The sequence below is a fragment of the Calcarisporiella thermophila genome (assembly GCF_041956535.1).
Source record: "Calcarisporiella thermophila strain CBS 279.70 unplaced genomic scaffold VTP21scaffold_14, whole genome shotgun sequence".
Classification (NCBI taxonomy): Eukaryota; Fungi; Calcarisporiellomycota; class Calcarisporiellomycetes; order Calcarisporiellales; family Calcarisporiellaceae; genus Calcarisporiella; species Calcarisporiella thermophila.
This window is the reverse complement of record NW_027192204.1, coordinates 547,369-562,533: the sequence shown is the minus strand read 5'-3', so window position 1 is coordinate 562,533 and position 15,165 is coordinate 547,369. Positions and strand designations below refer to the sequence as shown.

Genomic DNA, 15,165 nt, shown 5'->3' with positions numbered 1-15,165 from the left:
ATTATGTGATCGAACCTTGTTTTGCGACGTCAAACAAGGCTCTCAACGGTATAATTACATGTTACAAGCGCTATCAACAATCCAAATAAATAAGCAAATAAATTAAGCGGCGCATGCGACTCCGCGCCTGGCACAAGCCACCCGATGCTCAGTACTCGTCGTTCACCACCGACAGGTTCCCCCCCAGCGAGTACACGATGAGCACCAGCATCAGGGCGCTCACCAGCGCACTCAGCACCACCGCGACCCACCCGCGAGGAAGCCGAGCGTACACCCGCCGGCCCGCGAAAAAGGCCACCGCATAGCACAGCACATAGAAATACTCCGACAGCGGGATGAACACAGCCATGAAGGCCCTCCTCCATGCATTGGTCGCGGTCAGCCACGCCCCCAGCACCGTCAGCCACGCCCCCAGCAGGATGGGCAGCCGGTGCCTTTGGCCGGAGAGGAACGGCGCACCGTGGAACTGGCACAGGCAGAAGAGCGTGAAGAACCCGCCAAAGAAGATGGTCGTCGGGGGGCCGGTCTGCAGCAGCGCGGTGAGCACGGCGTGCAGCCACACAAGCGTCTCGAGCGCGAGGGTCCACGATCGGTTGCGGTGATCGTGAACACCGAAATTGGTCGTCTGGCCAAACAGCATGAGGAACATGTAGAAGAAGCCGCTCAAGTGTCCCAGCGTGCCCTCCAGGGGGTGATAGTGGAAGGTAAACGTAACCCCGAAGCTAGTGTTTCTCATGTGGGTTCGTTTCACAGGATCGACTGGGCAAATGGTGCGAAGTGTGGCTTACCTGATCACGTATCCGTGGTACTTGCGGAAGAAGGCCACGATTTCGCTCGACGACGCAAATCTCTTGATGTTCCCGAGGACCAAGCCGCGCCTAGAGAGATATCCATGCCATAATGAGGAAAGGGATGGAATTAGCATACATCCGCACACACCCGACAAGAACGACATCTCCATCTACCTTGGCATCTCCATGAGCATCACGATGGGAATCCACATCACAACCGAGGCCTGTGCCATGGCCTCGGGAAAATCTTCTGCCAGGCCACCATAGAGCCAGTGGCACTGGATGAATTTGTAAGCGACCCCGAATCCATTGACCCCCACCATCAGCCAGTTGAGGGGGCCGTAGTGATTCCCCCACGCCACTCCCTTCCGATGCACTAAATACAGGACCCCCCATTGGCCGAGCTGGTGCACAATGTAACCCATCCAGGCGGAAATCCGCGCGAGCATGCGATCATTGGATTTGAGCCGCCATGCATAGGCAAAGCTTTGCGTAGGATGCTTGCCACGGATTAGAAAGCGCCCAAACATCAGTTGTGGATGTTTGGGCACCTGGTTGAGCAGGACACGTACCACCGAGCCCGACCGGTAGGAGGCCAGCGCAAGGATTGCGAGCGTGAGCAAGAGGGAAGTCAGCCAGTAGATATAGAAACGACGGGTATGGGTTGGCTTGGTATACTTGGGCTCAGCTTGCCTACTTGCGATGGATGCGGCATCGGCAGTGACGCGAGTAGTGGAGCTGTATTGCACCATGATCGCGATTCATATTACGGAAATGAGTATGGGATGTCAATTTATAAGGCGCAAACCGGGTGATGTCAATAGAATCGGCTGGCCGTGAATTTTTACCGAAAAACCGGCTCCAATCGAAGATGGGTGATGAATCCCCCTCTCTCCTGACTTGCAGCCGAGTTTCAGATAGCGTCTCCAGACATGCGCTACTGTCAGGACCGATAACACAACTCCATTCAGCCCAGCCTGAGCCCAGCCGTATGCCATTCGCACGCCTGCGAGGGATCCTATCGAATGTGAAAGAGGAAACTCTGAAATCCGATAATGCCACCGTGGTCGGAGATGCTAACGGGGGGTCTAATGCATAGAATGCGAAAGGAACCAGCTCCATTCCATTCTCAAGCTAATCTCTCCCGCTGCCCTATGCTATTGCAGAGCGAGCTCATTCCATTTCACTAGAGCGCAAGGAAAGAGGCTGGGCCAGGGCTGCTCTACTAGGCCCTCCTCCCACCGAATGCTTCCCTGAAGATATGAACCACGGGCCACGCATCAGACCAATCACCTTTGAGAACCAAACTTTCCTGTTAGCTACACAGTTTAACCCATTTGCGCAACCCTATAAATTCCAGATTTCAAGCCCTCCCCTTCTCTTCTTTAACTCCCAATCCCTTTTTTCCTGGCGAAAATCCCCTTAAAGAGTTCCTGGTGAACATCTTCTCTCCTCTTGCACTCATTCCCTCCTCGTGGTCGCTGGCTCGCCATCCCATCCCCTTGTTTTCTTTATCGGTTGATTCCCGGTGAATCCTTTCCCATAATCCCAACTGTTCTCTGCTCTCTCGCACCCTTTCATCCGCCTCAAAGCATCGACATGGGAAATAAACTTCGATGGAGTATGTGGGGCCGCACAGTCGCCCTTGCTGCCACATTCAGTATGACATCAATTGCAATCCATCCTTCCCCTCTTTCCCCAAGCTAATGTCTGTTTCTTTAAGTCCAAGTGGTAGGTAGCCTGCTTGGGATTTTCGACCCCTCCCCTACGTTTGGATTTTGGACCCGCGCGACCAACTTCCTCTTCTTCCCGGTTCCAATTCTTCCGCTCATTACCTTGTAATATCCCTTGTCCACCCGGCCATCCCCGTGTTCATTGTCTAATCATCTCTAATTTTGTTCTTTGCTACTAGAACCACTGCCATCATCATCCTGGCCCTCGAACTACCCCTCGGCCCTCTATATAAGCTGTCGCATTTCCATCTCCCTCGCGCCATCGGACTGACTGCCGTCTCGATGATAGCCTTCCTGGGTGTGCAAACCATGAATTCGAGCTTGTATTATTTCATCGCGGCCCTTGCCTATACTATAGCTTGGTGGAGAGATGAAGCGGAAGATTGGGGAAACTTGCCAAGGTAGCGCTGCCCCTAGGAAGCAAACGCCATGGCGTTTATGTTGCTCTATGCAGATGTTGTATATTACCCATTTTTTATTTCCACCGAAATGAAATGTCATGATCCCCTAATACTATCTTAAGCAATTCAACCATCCAAAGAAAATAAAGAACAGGGAGCATCCCTGGCGCTTTCTAGTGTTACAGGTCTTCAGGGAACCAAAGCGAGAAAAAAAGAAAAAGAAAAGGGCAGCAATAGAGGAAAAAAAAAAAAGAGAGAAAAGGGTGCAAGAACGAGGATGAGGTTGGTAGAGTACATGGGATGCCGTAGGGGGTGGGGGAGGAGGCGAGGAGGTGCCGTTTTTCGTGGCCGTGTACTAGCCGGGCCGGGCCTCCTCCCGTTTCAAATCCTCAGCCGCCTCCCCCTCCTCCAGCCTCTTCTCCTCTCGCATCAAGAGCCAGTTCTTCATGCGCTCGCGCTCCTCCAGCCACCGCATGGTGTCCCCCGCCACCCGGAGCACCTCCTCCGGCACCCCCGCCATGCGGGCCACCACCAGCCCGTAGGACTTGCGGCACACGCCCTTCTGCAGCTTGTGGACGAAGCGGAACCCGCCCCCCGCCACGTCCTCCCCCATGCCCGTGTGGTAGCAGCCGATCCCCTCCTGGCGGCCGATCATGTCGGCCAGCTCGTGGTAGTGCGTGGCAAACAACACCCTGCACCCGCGCCGATGGAAGAGATGCCGCAGTGCCGCGTACGCTATCGACAACCCGTCGAAGTGGGCGGTCCCGCGCCCCACCTCGTCCATGATCACCAGCGATCGCGGCGTCGCATCGCGAAGAATCGCCGCCGTCTCCAGCATCTCCACCATGAAGGTCGAGCGATCCTGTGCAAGGGAGTCCGAGGCCCCCACCCGGCTGAAGAGCCGGTCGACGACCCCCAGCTCCGCCCGCTCCGCCGGCACGAAGCACCCTATCTGCGCCATCACGCACATCAGCGCATTCTGCCTCAGGAACGTGGACTTGCCGCCCATGTTGGGCCCCGTGAGCAGCCATACGCGCTCCTCGTCCAGCACGCAGTCGTTCTTCACAAACATCTTGCTCCGTGTCTGGAGCACGTGCTCCACCACGGGGTGCCTCCCGTGCAGCACCATGTGCCGCTGCGAATCCTCGAGCACCCGCGGGCGAACATACCCCTTCTCTCGGGCCAAGAACGCAAACGCGGCCGCCACGTCCATTCGCGCCAGCATCCGGCAATTCTCGATAATGCCCGCCGCCTCGCGCATCACCATCTCCCGTATGCTCTCGAACACTTGCGCCTCCTCCTCCATCAGCCGGGCATGGGTCTCCTCGATCTCCCGCGACAGCTCGACCCACTCTTGTGTCTGGTACCGACGCTTCGTCTGGTTATGCTGCACCAGCGTGACCCGGGGGGACGACGAGAGGAGGGAGGACTCGCGGTGCGAAACCTCGATGACGTGGCGAGTTTGGGCATGGGTGAGCAGCACGAGCTGGGGCGCGGAGAACTCCGCGCGATATCGATCCTGGAGCCGGTCCTTCTCACGCAACAACTGCTCCAGCTTCGCGTACAGCTCCTTCAACCGCTCATTGAACTCGCGCTTGACATTCCCATAGCCGGCCTCATTCCCCGGCGCATTCGGAGCTGTGCTGGAATTCTTCACCCGTCCCTCCTCAAACGCTTGCTCAATCGCCCTGGCCACCTCTAACGGTGGCCTCAGCCCCTCCACGCATGCCATCACCGAGGGTGGGACCGTTTTCCGCGCCATTTCTCGCTGCAACTGGTTTCGCACCTTCTCCATCGCTTCGATCGTATATCGCACATCGAGTAGATCTCCAGGGCGGCCGCGGTTAAGGGACAGGCGCTGGATGGCGCGCTGTGCATCCCCCGATGCACGCAAGGTGGCTCGCAAGTCATCAAGGAGGTGGGATTCGAAGTGAAAGAACTCGACCAGGTCGAGGCGTGCGTTGATCTGAGAGACGTCCGTTAGGGGAGACGCTAGAGGAGAAAGCGAAAACGCATAAAAAAAGCCTCTCCGGTTAGAGCTGTGAAACATCAGTGAGGTAGCAATATTTTCTTTCTACGCACTTAACCATTCTGTCAACAGCCGAGAGCCCGCCCGGGTGGTGGTTCGATCCAAGACATGCAGCAGGCTTCCCTTCTTCCCACCCTCCCGCAAATTGCTCACAAGCTCCAAAGACTTCAGGGTGCTCCGGTCTATTCGCATCACCTCTTCCCCGCTGAACCGTATCGGCGATCTTAGCCGAGGCCGCTGCCCCATCTGAGTGCTGTCCACGTATTCCAGAAGCGCCGCACTCGCACGCTGCTCCGGTTCGCTCGCCCTTAAGTCGGGAAAAAGAGTCAGCAGAGCAGAGGTGTTCTCAAAGGCAGATAGGGGGCGCTGGGTAAGCGCATAGGACGGCGAGGTGGGATCCTCCTCCTTCTGGAGCAGCGCGAGCAGCTTTTTGCTGTCCCCCGGGATGATGATCTCTCGTGGCCGGATGCGTGCCAGATCGTCGTCAAGGGTCATTGCGCTCGAGGTGGAGGTGACAAAATCGCCCGTGGAAAGATCGAGCCAGGCAAGCCCGATCCGCCCCTGTTCCCCCATCTCGTGTGTGATCGCCAACAAAAAGTTGTTCTCGTGCGGATCGAGAAAGCCCTCATCCACCAAGGTTCCCGGCGTGATGATGCGCGTTACCCGCCTTGGCACATCCACCCCCCGCCCCAGCTGTTCACAGAGTGCAACGTGTCGCCCGAGCTTGTTGACAAGCAGTTCCAAGTATCGATCCAGGTGGCGCGAAGGGAAGCCGGTGAATGGAATGGCCTGTTTGCGGAATGTCTTGAGGGTAACCTTGAGGTCAAGAAGCGGCCCAATTTCTGCAGCTTGGTCCTCGTAGAGCTAATCGGCGGCAGAGATGGATGAAATGCTCAGGAGATTGGCTCTCAATCGGTATTCTTACCTCATAAAACTCGCCAACCTCGGTGAGCAGCACGCAGTGAGGGTACATTTCCCGATTGTGCCGCACTATCTTCAACATCTTGGTGGGTGCCATTTCGCCCTCCTTTTTTGGATCATCGCCGGTTTTCGCACTCTTGCTGCCGCTCTTACCCATCTCTTCCATATTGGGCTCGACATTGGCACTCTTCTTCTCCCCTATTAGCTCCTCTTCATTTTCGGCCACCTTCTTCTTCCGTGCCCTTGTTCGCTTTTTTGGCTGATTCTCCTCCAAAAGAGGCAGTGGCACTACATTTTTACCCACCACCCCCAACTCCTCCACGGTAATCGTTCTCCGCCTTCCCCGCTTTGGCTTATGCTGAGGTACCGAGAGGAACCGGAGGTGCAGGCGGCAAAAGTAGGGAGGTGGGGGTAAAAGGCGAGGACGCAGGAGGAGAGGGCTAGGGAGCAATTTATGGCGCATCGTCATATTCCATCTCATCAATAATTCTAGAGAATAGAAGCCTGCGGTTTTTGCCACTGATGAGCATTGTTTTATGTGACTGCCCTCGCCATCATTAAGAAATTGAAATGCGATAGACTAGGATCCAAGTCCACTATGGGGAAAAAAATGGCTGCCATACCGCACCGCAACTCCCTTCAACCCTACAACCCTACCAATCCATCCCACACGATGCTTTGCTTATAGATATAGTGCTTGCTGTTAGACTTTATTTTATTTACAAACTAATAGAAAGCAACACACGGTTTGATAAAAGGCATACACCCATCTATTGCAGTAGAAAAAGAAATGAATAAAATAACAAATGATACAAAATCACCATAGTTGGTGCGAAAATCATAAACCTGACAACAAAGATTCAATAAGATGGCAATGGGACCGCAAGAGGACAAAGGGAGGACCAGGGTAAAGAGTGGCTCTCCTTAGTGTCCTCCCGTAGTGGGAAGGCCAACCTGGACCTTGAAGGTGTCATAGAACAGCCTATTGATACGAGTTCCAAGTTAGAACCTTTGGGAAAGACTAGTTTCGAGCAAATTCTTGTTGAACACATACCATTGCAAGCCGGTCAGGGTTCCGATCATAATGATCCTCGTGCCCAGCCCTGTCCACATTCCCTTGAAGCCAAGCTGTCGGGAAATTCGCAAGATTGCCGCGGCAGTGGACTCTCCCTCCACGGACTTTGCGTTATTTAGCTTGGAGACCACTACGTCGGCGGGATGGGAAATGACTGCACAAAGCACACCGGCAAAATACCCGCCTGCGAAAGAGACGGAGAGCTGCTGCAGGCTGTTGTACTCTTGCTTTTCCTTAGGGAGGAAAGAGTAGATGGTTTCAACGGCACGTTCAAACGTCAAGAATTTCACCACCGTGTAAGGAATTTGACGGGTCCAAAGCTAAACAAGAAGATCCTGTTGATTAGTATCTGGCCCACTATGGGGGGGGGGAGGGCGAGCAAGTGTCCCTTACCGGCGCCAATCCCTTGTAGAATCCATTTAACCCCTCGGCATTCTTCAATTTGACAAAGCCCTCTCGAGTAGTGGCAGCAAAGGGCGGAACGCTGGTTTGCATTCGGACTTTGAGCGCTTCCCAAGGCGCCAGCGCAATATCCGCAAAGAATTCGGCCGAAGCGGAAGCGGCAATGTACACCAAATCTCGGTACTTGTGGGCATATTCCGCTCCCACCAGCTCGGAGTATTGGTGTTTGAACAACTATCGATGAGTAAAATTAAGGGTAAAAGAGAGTCACGCGATTTAGTTTCATCATTTTCACACGAATAAAATAAGCCAGAGCCTAGAGTGGTACCTCATAGAACCCGTATTTGAAGGCGCCTTGAAGGGAATAACCGATCGCAGTAGGCCCCCATCCGGTAAATACGCCCCGTAAGCCTTCGGCCCGGTAAATCTTTGCCCAGCCGTCAAAGTTTCCTTTGTAGAGGCTTGCGTTGACCTGGCGTCTGCATTTGACAAGGTCTAGAGGGGTAACGAGAGTGTGGGTGGGCCCACAAGCGAGCATACCACCAATAGCACAGAGTTCAAAATAGGCCGGGGAGTAGAGCTTGATGCCAGAAGATTCGGAAGCGGAAGGTGCAATGAATGACCGAGAGGAAATGAACTTGGTGGCGGTGGGGGCTTTTTTCTGGTTGAAATGGCCAGAGGAGAGTGGGGAGGAAATTTGGGTCATGATGTTCCAAGCAGTCGAGTAAAGAAGCGATAAATAGGCAATATAGAGAGAGGGGAGGGAGGTAGAATGGAGGTGTATTAGTTATCGACCAAGAGAGTGGCAAGTACGCCTTCGAAACTCAATATATATGTTTTGGCGGCAAATTATTAATAGAGTCAGCAATCTCCGTTTAGGAAATCTGCGAGTGACTGCGATCCTTGATTCGGGATTCTTAGGGATGAGTTAGGCCAACTACGTTTTCCAATCCATGGCACGGCAGCGCTCAATTTCGATTCAGATGGATATAGGCGAACAAGACAGGTCCCCATAGAGACTCCATTATTTAGCAAGGAGGGGTGGTTAGCTATCCCGTGTGAATTCGATTAATGGGGAGGGAGGGGTGATAACGTCGACCTGCACTTTGGGGCATGGATAGATACATCTCAAACACTCGAGCCAGCTTTTCCCGATATAACTTTAGGATACGACCGGCAAAACCTTTTATTATGGAGTCATTTTTTGCTAAGTTCAGCCGCATAGTTCCGTTAAGTTTAGACAAAATTACCTATTGGATGCCCAGCCTCTCATGGATGTATTCGTGATATATATTTGTCCCTACCACATCTCCTCTCCACATTTTAAGCCCCTTGATCTACGTGAAGGCGCTAGTGTTAAAGCACTACGAGAGTGGCTTGTAAGCTCTGGCTAAAAAGAAGACGAAAACACGGTAGGCATACTTATGGAGACAGTTGTGGAATCGATTACGTTTATCGCTGCTCGACAAAACTTGGGGAAACTTTGCTAGCTCCCAGAAGCAGAAGGAAGAAACCATCCTAATCTATTTCACACTCATTTCAATTGCTACATTGGATCCAACTTAATCAAGGGAAAGAGCTGTATCGAACCGCTTTTATACACGAAATTTATCTTCAATCTATTAAGACTTGTGCGAAATGGAGAGTCTATCCCTTCAATGGACATTAATAATATGGTTTCCCTTGATTGATTAATAAGCCACTTCAACTGTCAATTTCTCGCTTCTGCACTCGATTTCTTCTTGTCTTTCGCCTTCCCCTTCATTCAGCCTAATAGAATGCTCCGAATTTTAGCACTCCATGGCTATTTTCAAAACGACCGCATATTGTACAAGAAGACAGGTGCCCTGCGGAGGCAAGCACTCGGCAAAATGGCTGAAATGAGTAAGGATAATGCTGAACTGTTCCCCTCTCCATGACCATGGCGACTAATTGAAAGCTAGTCTTTGTTCCGGCACCGATCGTCGTTCCGGTCCCGATACCAGAGGAAGGAGTCAAAGAAGAAAATAATGAAGATATATTAGATGACCCAGGTTCGGCTCCCCTTCTTATTCTGCATACATTCCATACTTCATTTTTTTTCATCTCCGTGTTTCGTGGTATTAATATGCGTATGCCCATTTTATTTTAGAGAACATTCCTCTCGCCTGGTTCAGGAGCAATGATGAAGGCACTGAATATACTAATTTCTCGGATACCCTCACTTATCTCTCCGGCATTCTTGATTCCCAGGGCCCCTTCGATGGAGTTATGGGGTTTTCACAGGGAGCGTGTATGGCTGCCTTACTCACGTCCTTGCTTGAAACTCATCGCGAGAAGCTACCGGGGTGCCAGCATCCCTCATTCAAGTTCTGTTGGCTGGTGGGAGGGTTTATGGCCCGGCCCCAGACCTTGCAAAGCTTGTATAGCCCCAAAGTGAAGACGCCGTCGCTGCATGTATTTGGGAATCTGGACGTGGTGGTTTCGCCCGGTAAGTGCTGCTAGCGACGGAAACAGGCCTATTCGGAAGCAAAAAGGCTAAACTAAGCTATCATGAAATACAGAGAGGTCGGAGGAACTCTCCTCCCATTTTGAGAACCCAAGAATATACAGGCACGAAGGCGGGTGAGTCCATGGATGCTCCTGTCTTTTCCACTAGCTAAAGCCTCTAACTCACCCCTTGTTTACGCTCTCCTCAACAGCCACTTCATTCCGTCCACTGCTGCTGCAAGAAAAGTTTACGTCGATTTCCTGAGCCAATTTGTAAATCTTTCAACCCTGTAGACTTCACCTGATGTAATAGAGCTATTTATTTTTCTGATAATCATCTTAAACTTTTGCCGGTCCCCCTTTCGTCTCTTCTTTGTTTCGCTATTTTTTTTTTCATGATTCATAAAAAATAAAAATAAGAGCACCATTGTAGCCGTAAGCTAAGATATCTATTTTCATGTCATCCGAAACAAAGTATAAAGCGTTGAAAGGTAGGTTTTTCCAAACATGCTATTATTTTCGGCCCATCTCTCGGATCATTCCGAGCACTTCGCGTTTGCTTCATCTAATCTTGTCGATGGTCCATCTAGTGGTGGAACTAAAGGAACTCCTCCAGAAAGCGGGTCTGCCCACCACTGGAAAGAAGGAAGAGCTCATCGAGCGCCTAACGCAGTATGATGCTGCCAATGCTAATAACAGCGCTTCAGCTACAAATAATCAGCAGTCGGGGGATGAATTTGCCCATCTGGCCCCCCCTAATGATTTCAATATAGAGTATGCGATATATTACTGCTTTTTTTCACTTCCAATCATGTTGGAGTTATGGAATGGGAGTTTTTTAACGGGTCCTTTTGCTCTGCTTTCTAGTGATCTGGCACCGCCCAAGATAGAGTCGCTTATGGATTCTTCCAAGGTTCAAGCCTCCGCCAACCCAACCAACTCCAACCCACCACTCGCCGCTCCGCAATCTCAACCGCACAACGAGACTAAACCACCGCCAGCAGAGGAGCCTAAGGTGGTTCAAAAGGAAGGATCCAATTTCAAATACGTGCCCATATCGTTCTCGGGGCCCCAAGCCGCATCCAAGGTTGATTCTGAGGAAGAAAAGCGGCGCCAGCGTGCGGCGCGTTTCGGGATTCCGCTGTCAGAGGAAGAGAGGCGAAAAGAGCGCGCGACCAAGTTTGGGATGAAAGGAGGAAAAGAGGAGGCACCCGCAAAGACAGCGACGCCCGTCGAAAATCCCAAAACGGTAAGTCTTGTGCCCCTAGATGATACGTAGGGAAGCCGCAACATCGCTGATCTCCTTCTATTTCATGGTAGAGCTTGGATCCTGAAACCCTAAAGAAACGACAAGAGCGGTTTGGTATTGTGAACAAGGCGCCTGAATTTTTGAGTAAGCAGCAGTCAGCGCCGTCACAACCACCGCAAAAGAAGCCGCCGAGCGCAGCACAGCCGCAGACCAAATCGACAGCGCCCATAGACCCGGAGGAAGAGGAAAAAAGGAGAAAGCGAGCGGAACGATTCGGATTGTCAGAGGTAAGGAGGGATAGAGAGGCCCCAGCGAAATGCCTCCAGTGAAAGGTGCAGCAGTAGATGTCCCGCTAAACTCTTGTATTTCCCGTTTTCTATAGAACGGAAACGCGGCCAAGAAAGCAAAATCAGGAGAGTAAAAAAAAAAGGGCGCAGGTAAGGTGTACTTTATTTTCTTTTCACTCTAGTCTTTTTTTTTCCCGCTTTTTCGCCATTTTCTTTTCCTATTTTCTTTACCGTTTATTTTGGTTCGTTTTCTGTCCCCTTTAAAATAAAGTATATAGTGGAACCATTGTTTTTTTAGAGAAGGTTTTTTTTTGGATAAGAAAGGGATTTCGTGTTTCGTAGGGGCATGTCCTCTTCATTTCATATGCGCTCGTGCATGTGTGTGTATAGATAAACAAAATGGTCTCAAGAATGAAATATGACGTCATCTTTTTGCATGATAAGCGGGCTTTACCCAAGAAGGCCATCCGTGAGAAGACAGGAAGTAAAAAGTAGACCCAAACTGGGGGCACTGACTATGGATGGGATAGCCTGGAGAGCTCTGAGGATGGGGATGAGATATTCGAAGTATCTCGTGAATGGGTGCAAGCAGCCATATAAACGGAAGATAGATGATCCAGTGTCTTGGCAACACCGGTAGCCAGATTCTGGTGGAGCATGTTTAAGAGAACAGTCTGGCCATACGCTGTTCAACTCTACAAGGGTCCACCATCTGCGCTACTTGCGCTTGCGGCCATTTTGGCTGCCTAGAGAGGGTCGAAGCGGGGTTGGATCGAGTCGGTTCGAGCAGAGTCGGCCCAGGCCGGATCTTGAGCTGTGGTTCCATGTGCGGTCGCAAATCGCCCCGTCCATTAGGATAGATTAGAGCCAAGTGGTGGCCAATTGAGTTCGGGAACGGACTGCTTATGCCTTGAACCCAAATAGATGAGATGGCCAATTCTGTAGGCGCGTCCTGCTCGCTTATGCAAGAAACAGGAGCTGTGTGGCGCGGGCGGGCATGAGTCTTCCTGGCCGAGGCCGTGACTCAGATCTCGGCAGCGGCTTCTACAAGAACGGGCCCATATGAAGGCCCTTCCTTCCCCTATCCTTATAGGCCAGCCCAGAATTAGGCGCCGGCTAACGGAGCATTGCTAGAGTGGAGAAGCGAGAGAGAAGCAATATCTGCAGCACCACCGCAGCCACCATCTGTAATCTGTAGCGTTGGGTAACGAGAGACAAATGGCAGCACTTGCGCACATCAATATCCACCGCATATCCGGCGAGGCGAATATGCACGATAAGCATGCGAGCGATCCCCCGCGCCTCCTCAAGCAGGGGGCTAGTCGGCCAAGCCGCAGGCCGTCCAGCCCGGCCGGTTGAGACTGGCGTGGGGGGAGGATTTGGATCAAGGCGAGAGTTTGCAAGGAGGACAGAAATTAACTCTGGTTTCGCAATGTTGTACCAATCTGCCTTCCTTTTTTGAAACTCTATCTCCCCGCACCGATAAGGCAGGGCCTGCAAGAAGAAAAAATTGCGGAGGATCCCTCCTCGGGCGCACCATTCAAGGCCGGGCCGCGCTGATAAAGCCCCAGCGCGGAGGTCCAAAGCTTCACAAGATGTTGGGTGGAGGGCGGCGAGCAGGGCCGCAGCCCATGTGAAGGCGGCCGGGTAAGGGCGGCTTCAAGAGGAGCCAAGGCGGGCGGGCTAGGGGACGGTTTCTAAAGGGCTTGCCATTACGCCATTACGTCGTGCGCAACCTCCCAAGTGGGGGGTTGGCGATGGCTCAGGAGGAATCAGGTGAAGGTTTCAAAAAATGAATAGTTTTGATCCGACAGTTTTCCGACGAAAATGGGATATCGATGCTCTTGCGCGCGCTGATTGGTCTCGGGTCTCCCATCCTTCCCTTTTGACTAGCAAAGTCCCCTTCCAACTGCCCCCCTTGATCTCTCTTACTCATCCGTCGATTCTGCCTCGTCCTCGCCATTCCCCAAGCATCCTCCCCATCGACCCCGCTGCTCACAGCCACCTGTTACTCTCTGCCTCCTCTGCGCCCCTACGGTTGTTCTCATTCCCCTCCAAACCCTCTCGCACAAGCACAGCACCCAGACACGATGGTGGGAGCCCTTAAGCAGCATCCGCAATGGAATCCCCCTCACTCTCTCTCCAAGGCCTCCCTTCTCTCCTGCCTCCCCACGCCGCCGTCCCTGTGCCGTGAAAATGCCACCGCCGCTTTGTCGTTTCCCCCTCCCGCATCCCCCACTTCGCGCTCTCGCTCTCTCTCTGAGAGCGTTCGCCGTAGCCAATTCCACCGCCGATTGCCTTCTCAGCCCACCAACAGCCTGCCCCCTCCCTCATTTGCAGAGGTGGGGGAGGAGCTGATCAAGGAGAAAAAGATCATCAATGCAGTGCTGGGGAGGCGCAAGGTCATCGATGGTGCGGGGAAAGAGGAGAAATGCCAGAAGCAGGAATTGGTGTACCCGGAATCGAAGAGCTGCTTTACATCGAGCCCGGAATTCGGGCTCAAGGACATCGAGTTCATGCAAACACTAGGTACCGTACTTTTGCTCTGCCCACCATTCTTACTCACCAGATCGTCCCTGGCTAACCTTTCCCTTATGTCGCCTTTTCGCTTTCGCAATCTAGGGACCGGAACCTTCGGCCGAGTCCACCTGGCCAAGTTGAAAAAGGACGGGGCGTACTACGCAATGAAGATCCTGAAGAAGACGGAGGTGGTGCGCCTCAAGCAAGTGGAGCACATCAACTCCGAGCGCAAGATCCTCTCCGAGATCCAGTTTCCGTTCATCGTCAATCTGTAGGTGTACTTTTCTCTTTCCTTGCCGGTTGTGAGATCCCCCTTGAGGCTGACTCCCCTTTTCTACCTTTCCTCTCTCTCCTCTCTGCGGCTTCTCCAGCTACTGCACCTTCCAGGACGAGCGAAATCTCTACATGCTTATGGACTTTGTGCCGGGCGGCGAGCTCTTCTCCCATCTGCGCCGCGCTGGCCGATTCCAACCCGAGGTGGCCCGCTTCTATGCTGCGGAAATCGTCCTTGCCATCGAGTACCTCCACAACCAGGGCGTCATCTATCGCGACCTCAAGCCGGAGAATCTCCTCCTGGACAAAGAGGGCCATATCCGGATCACCGACTTTGGCTTTGCCAAGCGGGTCGAGGATCGGACTTGGACGCTCTGCGGCACCCCCGAGTACCTAGCCCCGGAGATCGTGAATAGCTCGGGCCACTCCAAGGCCGTCGACTGGTGGGCCCTCGGAATCCTGATCTTTGAGATGCTGGCCGGGTAAGTACCGCTGGAGAGAGGTCGGTCTGTGGGCCCCAAGTGCTAATCGTTTTTTTTGCTCCTTGCGTGGTTGATGTCTAGGCATCCCCCCTTTTTCGACGAGACCCCGTTCGGCACCTACGAGAAGATTCTCGATGGCAAAATCCACTTCCCGCTCCACTTCGATAAGAACTCACGTGACCTTGTGCGTCGGCTTCTGACGCTGGATCGCACGAAGCGCCTCGGCAATCTCAAGCATGGCGCGGAGGACGTCAAAGCGCACCCCTGGTTCGCAGGCGTCGACTGGCAGAAGGTCCTGGACCGGAAGCAGCCGCCGCCCCTTGTGCCCCCCTTCCGACACCCCGGGGACACAAGCAACTTTGACAAATACCCCGAGCAGCGCGTGTTACCCACCGGAAATGAGCTCGACGCTTTCAGAGAGATGTTTCCGGATTTTTGACCTCCTCCTTCTCCCCCCACTCCCCCCTTCCCCCCCTCTCTTTGCTCCTCTCTTCCTCTTTCTCTCCCTGCATCTCTACACACTCTCACGTATA

At 52.9% G+C, this 15,165-nt stretch overlaps 9 protein-coding genes across 9 annotated transcripts; 5 read left to right on the top strand and 4 right to left on the bottom strand.

The window, feature by feature from the left end:
* Window positions 1–148: 148 nt before the first annotated feature.
* Window positions 149–1,543, bottom strand: VTP21DRAFT_2515 (uncharacterized protein; the record flags this gene model as incomplete). The annotated part of the gene is made up of 3 exons (XM_069392716.1): window positions 149–722; window positions 789–878; window positions 966–1,543. 3 exons carry the CDS (start codon window positions 1,541–1,543, stop codon window positions 149–151), a joined length of 1,242 nt encoding a protein of 413 aa, XP_069250403.1.
* Window positions 1,544–1,662: 119 nt separating this feature from the next.
* On the top strand, window positions 1,663–2,048 carry VTP21DRAFT_2514 (uncharacterized protein; the record flags this gene model as incomplete). The annotated part of the gene is made up of 2 exons (XM_069392715.1): window positions 1,663–1,877; window positions 1,982–2,048. The coding sequence occupies 2 exons, from the start codon at window positions 1,663–1,665 to the stop codon at window positions 2,046–2,048; spliced, it is 282 nt and encodes a 93-aa protein (XP_069250402.1).
* A 342-nt stretch (window positions 2,049–2,390) lies between these two features.
* VTP21DRAFT_2513 (uncharacterized protein) lies at window positions 2,391–2,929 on the top strand (the record flags this gene model as incomplete). Its single annotated transcript, XM_069392714.1, has 3 exons — window positions 2,391–2,451; window positions 2,515–2,629; window positions 2,704–2,929. The coding sequence occupies 3 exons, from the start codon at window positions 2,391–2,393 to the stop codon at window positions 2,927–2,929; spliced, it is 402 nt and encodes a 133-aa protein (XP_069250401.1).
* Window positions 2,930–3,280: 351 nt separating this feature from the next.
* Window positions 3,281–6,356, bottom strand: VTP21DRAFT_2512 (uncharacterized protein; the record flags this gene model as incomplete). Its single annotated transcript, XM_069392713.1, has 3 exons — window positions 3,281–4,917; window positions 5,008–5,818; window positions 5,880–6,356. The coding sequence occupies 3 exons, from the start codon at window positions 6,354–6,356 to the stop codon at window positions 3,281–3,283; spliced, it is 2,925 nt and encodes a 974-aa protein (XP_069250400.1).
* Window positions 6,357–6,799: 443 nt separating this feature from the next.
* On the bottom strand, window positions 6,800–8,058 carry VTP21DRAFT_2511 (uncharacterized protein; the record flags this gene model as incomplete). Its single annotated transcript, XM_069392712.1, has 4 exons — window positions 6,800–6,857; window positions 6,930–7,270; window positions 7,344–7,586; window positions 7,681–8,058. The coding sequence occupies 4 exons, from the start codon at window positions 8,056–8,058 to the stop codon at window positions 6,800–6,802; spliced, it is 1,020 nt and encodes a 339-aa protein (XP_069250399.1).
* Window positions 8,059–9,130: 1,072 nt separating this feature from the next.
* Window positions 9,131–10,115, top strand: VTP21DRAFT_2510 (uncharacterized protein; the record flags this gene model as incomplete). Its single annotated transcript, XM_069392711.1, has 5 exons — window positions 9,131–9,236; window positions 9,296–9,385; window positions 9,484–9,822; window positions 9,896–9,956; window positions 10,034–10,115. The coding sequence occupies 5 exons, from the start codon at window positions 9,131–9,133 to the stop codon at window positions 10,113–10,115; spliced, it is 678 nt and encodes a 225-aa protein (XP_069250398.1).
* A 163-nt stretch (window positions 10,116–10,278) lies between these two features.
* On the top strand, window positions 10,279–11,491 carry VTP21DRAFT_2509 (uncharacterized protein; the record flags this gene model as incomplete). The annotated part of the gene is made up of 5 exons (XM_069392709.1): window positions 10,279–10,312; window positions 10,412–10,595; window positions 10,689–11,070; window positions 11,142–11,357; window positions 11,453–11,491. The coding sequence occupies 5 exons, from the start codon at window positions 10,279–10,281 to the stop codon at window positions 11,489–11,491; spliced, it is 855 nt and encodes a 284-aa protein (XP_069250397.1).
* A 381-nt stretch (window positions 11,492–11,872) lies between these two features.
* VTP21DRAFT_2508 (uncharacterized protein) lies at window positions 11,873–13,078 on the bottom strand (the record flags this gene model as incomplete). The annotated part of the gene is made up of 4 exons (XM_069392708.1): window positions 11,873–12,004; window positions 12,067–12,335; window positions 12,479–13,014; window positions 13,074–13,078. 4 exons carry the CDS (start codon window positions 13,076–13,078, stop codon window positions 11,873–11,875), a joined length of 942 nt encoding a protein of 313 aa, XP_069250396.1.
* A 369-nt stretch (window positions 13,079–13,447) lies between these two features.
* VTP21DRAFT_2507 (uncharacterized protein) lies at window positions 13,448–15,071 on the top strand (the record flags this gene model as incomplete). Its single annotated transcript, XM_069392707.1, has 4 exons — window positions 13,448–13,886; window positions 13,980–14,148; window positions 14,249–14,632; window positions 14,714–15,071. The coding sequence occupies 4 exons, from the start codon at window positions 13,448–13,450 to the stop codon at window positions 15,069–15,071; spliced, it is 1,350 nt and encodes a 449-aa protein (XP_069250395.1).
* Window positions 15,072–15,165: the final 94 nt, after the last annotated feature.